The sequence below is a fragment of the Lottia gigantea genome (genome assembly GCF_000327385.1).
Source record: "Lottia gigantea unplaced genomic scaffold LOTGIsca_68, whole genome shotgun sequence".
Taxonomy (NCBI): domain Eukaryota; kingdom Metazoa; phylum Mollusca; class Gastropoda; family Lottiidae; genus Lottia; species Lottia gigantea.
This window is the reverse complement of record NW_008710315.1, coordinates 744141-748978: the sequence shown is the minus strand read 5'-3', so window position 1 is coordinate 748978 and position 4838 is coordinate 744141. Positions and strand designations below refer to the sequence as shown.

General features: G+C 33.7%; 1 protein-coding gene across 1 annotated transcript in view; it reads left to right on the top strand.

Moving 5' to 3' along the window:
* LOTGIDRAFT_130112 (hypothetical protein) overlaps window positions 1-3450 on the top strand; it is a gene marked incomplete at both ends in the record, with an annotated part of 24463 nt that extends 21013 nt beyond the window's left edge. Inside the window, 6 exons of the mRNA XM_009065161.1 lie at window positions 75-143; window positions 638-750; window positions 1638-1761; window positions 2042-2203; window positions 2536-2675; window positions 3327-3450. Coding sequence (XP_009063409.1) covers window positions 75-143; window positions 638-750; window positions 1638-1761; window positions 2042-2203; window positions 2536-2675; window positions 3327-3450 — 732 coding nt within the window. The remainder of the gene's footprint in view (window positions 1-74; window positions 144-637; window positions 751-1637; window positions 1762-2041; window positions 2204-2535; window positions 2676-3326) is intronic.
* Between the last annotated feature and the right edge of the window lie 1388 nt (window positions 3451-4838).

Here is a 4838-nt window from a genome sequence, read left to right as displayed (position 1 = left end):
CGTTTTGCTTCATCTGAGATCTGGTGTCTGTGGTTCAACTCTGTAAATATAGAAATTCTGTTTTGTTTTTACAGGAGAAATCACCTGATGAATATAAGATAAGACAAGACTTACATAAAGATTTACAGCTAAGATTATCTTTGGTTAGTATATTTTTGAATTATTTTCTTTTTCTAATGTATGTTGTTATTGCATTTATTAAATTTTCATATCATTCATTGAACTTTCATGGGAATTTCATGGCATTCATTGAACTTTCATGACATTCACTGAGCTTTCATGACATTCACTGAGCTTTCATGACATTCACTGAGCTTTCATTGTATTCAGTGAACGTTCATTGCATTCATTGAACGTTCATTGCATTCATTGAACTTTCATGGCATTCATTGAACTTTCATGGAATTCAGTGAATTTCATGACATTCATTGAACTTTGGTGTCATTCATTGAACTTTCATGACATTCACTGAGCTTTCATTGGTTTTATTGAACTTTCATTGTAATTATGAACTTTCATTGTAATTTTGAACTTTCATTTTGAATTTTTCATGTCTAAAACTAGGTGTTTAATACACTATTACAGGGTTAAAATAAAATACAAAATGTAAGGTATATATATTTTATTACAATTATAGGTTGGTGGTATGATAGATACAATACAGAGAAATTCTACCACTACCAGTGAATGGGCCTTGTTATTACTAATGTTAATAAGTTATGGTGTAGTGGACACACAGACCACAAATAAGTTAGTTTCTTCTTTCAATGTGCTTGATTAAAAAAATGAAATTGGCAATTTAGGGGCACATAATTTATCACACCATGTGCATATATAGATGTCAGATATAACTGAACAATTGGCTTTAGGGTGGTTTAGTAAGTTGGGTGCATGCGTGCTAAGGGTCGGTGATGATCTCAGCAAAGGTCAGGTTTGCATGGGATTTTAAACCAAGTTAGCATGGGATGATAAACCAAGTTTTTTGAATGGGATGGTAAACCAAGTTTTTTGCATGGGATGATAAACCAAGTTTGCATGGGATGATAAATCAAGTTTGCATGGGATGATAAACCAAATTTGCATGAGATGATAAACCAAGTTTGCATGGGATGATAAACCAAGTTTTTTGCATGGGATGATAAACCAAGTTTGCATGGGATGATAAACCAAGTTTGCATGGGATGATAAACCAAGTTTGCATGGGATGATAAATCAAGTTTGCATGGGATGATAAACCAAGTTTGCCTGGTATGATAAACCAAGTTTGCATGAGATCATAAACCAAGTTTGCATGGGATGATAAATCAAGTTTGAATGGGATGATAAACCAAGTTTGCATGGGATGATAAACCAAGTTTGCATGGGATGATAAATCAAGTTTGCATGGGATGATAAACCAAGTTTGCATGGGATGATAAACCAAGTTTGCCTGTGTCCACAGACTGTACATGTTAATATCCCTTGAAAGCTGGACATGTAAAAAGTGTAGGCTATCACAGCTGTCCTGGCAAAATTTCTCTCTTTACACAAGATTGCTCTTCAGCATCATTGCCCAATTCGGATTAGAAAAGACTTCATTTCAATAATAATAACTTGTAATATGATAATTAATCATATCTATGTATTTACTTTTTCAGTGAATTATTTACCACTGTATTAGATATGTTATCAGTCTTGATTCACGGAACTCTCCTGTCAGAAGAGGGAGATAAAGGAGAAGAAAATAAGAAAGCCTACACAAATCTCATCAAGAAACTTAAGGTAGCCATTTTTTAATATTTTTTTATTTAAATCATTTCTGATTTGCTGGTAAATACTTTGGATGTGTCATTTTTCCAAAAAATTCATGAAGCAAAAGATTTCTACAATTAGAACCCTATACATTGAGATTGTAAGATTATTCAACTTGATATAGTGCTCATTACTGCTCTTACATGTGTGTTCAATGGGATTTTACTAACACATATATATCTCTGCATAAATATACCTCTATACAGTAACATATAACCTTGTTCTAATGATAATTTATTTCTAATTGTAGAAAGAATTAGGTGATAAACAGTCAAATTGTATTGACCGATTACGACAGTTATTACCTATACCTAAACGTCAATATGAGGTTATAACCTGTGAAACATATGGTACATTAGTAGATACTAAAGGCAATAAAATAGCAGGATTTGATTCGATTGGCAAGAAACAGGTATGTACATGTATTCACTATTTTATAATGAAACAAATTTTTTGAGGAGACTGTAGCTCAGTTGTTTATAGTGTTTGAAATCTCATGACATCATTCACTTGGATAAATTCCAGAAATTATGTTCATGCAACCAAATTCGGGTAGGTAAGATCGGTGTCTTTGAATAAGTCATCTGCCATTATTATTCCAGTTGACCCAACTGTGATGGGTACTTATAATATCAAAATTCATGGCCACGAACAAACTGGTAGAAAAAGATTCTTAGGAACCTTGCTATAGAATTACAGTTTAAAAAATGAATCAATTTTACTGAAACCAATTTAAATTTGCAGGGATTACAAGTTGCTCAAAAGATAAAGGTGAATCCCTGGGAAGTTATAGAAGGTTATAGAAACGCACATTGTATACCCTGGGCTAACTTCAGTGCTATCAAAACAGAGAAAAAAACATTACGTTATGAAGAGCAACACAGGTTGGTATAATATCTTTATATCTCCTTACTTCATTATCTTTATCCCATTATTTCATTATCTTTCATTATCATATTATAGTTCATTATCTTTAGATCTCCTTACTTCATTATCTTTCATTATCATATTATAGTTCATTATCTGAATCTCTTTATCTCAATACTTGATAATCTTAGCCTCTTTTTTACTCATTACTTCATTATGCCAATCTTTTAGTATTTCATAACTTCATTATCTTTATAACATACTATCTTTATCTTTTTACACACTTACTTCATTATCCCTTCATTTTTTTTTCATAACTTCATTATAGCCTTATCTTATTACTTCATTATCACCATTTCTTTATTTGATTGCTTCATTATCTCTTTGTCTCAATACTTCATTATCTCAATATTTTCTGCCAAATAATTCATTATCTTAATCCATTTATCTCATTATATCATCCCCTTATCTCATTACTTCATTATCTCTTAAATTCATTGCTCCATTATCCCTATCTCTTAATATCGCATACTTCATTATCTCTTTATTCCCTTACCCCAATCTCTTTCTCTTTATTCCTTTCTTTCATTATCACTTATTACTTAATTATCTCAATCTCTATGCTAAACCAAATCTGTTTATGATAATTATCATCATTTCTTTATCAGGTTATCTCTGTACCACTCTCATTTGTTAACTCAACCTGATGAATATTATCTGGAAGCACCACCATTACCACCAGAAGAACTAGAGCCACCGCCAGAAAAAGTGGTAAGTATTTGTGTTCATTGATTATTTACCTTATTGCCTAAATAAAGGGACTAAATTCAGTAGGGGATGATAAAAAGGAAAAAGGCGAAGTGGAAAGGGTTGTAAAATTTCAAAGGCTCTTTTGTGATTTTAAACATCAGCTTCTATCTATTTTTACAGGAAGAGAAAGTTAAAGATACGTTAGATATAAATAACAGTGATGGAGGTAAAAAAGCTAAACCTACCAGGAGAAGAAGACAATCTAAAGCTGGTTCTACACCTTACATGCAGGTAGGTCAATCTAAGTAGATTTGCATAGATTTCCCAAGATGCTGGAGCTCATTTGTATTGTTTGAGCCCTGGTGGCTTGGCGAGTTGGAACTGAAAGTTCACCACTTTACTTGTGGACTGTTGGAAATCATACCACTGTCTTGACAGATCTTCCTAATTGCACACTGTAAGGTGGTGTCCATCTTCATTAGCTCAATTCGGTGCAGTACTAAGTTCCATAGGTGTTTATGGTTATTCTTGAATTGTTTTATGTTTTCAGCCACCAACTGTTCGTCCATATCCATATGGTCCAGAACCGAACATGTACCAACAACCAGGACCTAGTAATTGGTACAACAATCAACCACCACAACCTCCTCAATATGGTTATAATCAACCAATGACACAAAGTAAGATACTATTATTATTGGTACCCCTTGAGTTTTGGCCTATCTAATGAAACGTGGGTGGCGCTGGATTGGTGAATTCTGAACAGGTTCCGTCTGTTCCAATTCTGCCCTCAATCGAACTTGTTTTATTGAACGTTCTGTTGATTCCATCAATTCGAAACATGCAGATCTTACCAATCAAGCGGCCCCTTGTTTTCAAGTTTTGAGAAGACCAGGGTTAGTCACTGTTAGAAGTGGACATTGAAATTTTAGGTAGTTTCTTCTTGCATCTAGTGTAGGTTAAGGCCGTGCTGCTCAACCGCAGCAAGATTATTCCTATATTATTCCTACCCGAAAGAGTTTTTCAAAATCTTCCCGCCCCCAAAATAAATCAGACATTTTGAAATGTATTTTATTCCAGCAAAAAATTGGTCTCATTGCGTGCTACAAGAGATTTACTACAGCTATTGCGTTAAATTCTAATTTTTTTGACCAAATTGTGATGATGATTATCCAAATTCAGATTTTTTTTTTTTTCAGATCCTCGACCAAGATTTAGCAATATGTACAACAATTCCAATTCCAATAGCAACTCCAAAATGATGCTAAATAATTTCCTACAGAGTAGGACTAAACCTCCACCAAGTGGTGCCGGCTACATGGGACCTGGTGCTCAACCTCAGATGCAAAACATGATGCAGAAACATCACAACCAGCAGCTGATAAGGAACCACATATTTCAAAAACACCAGAAGAACTCTGGAATGTATG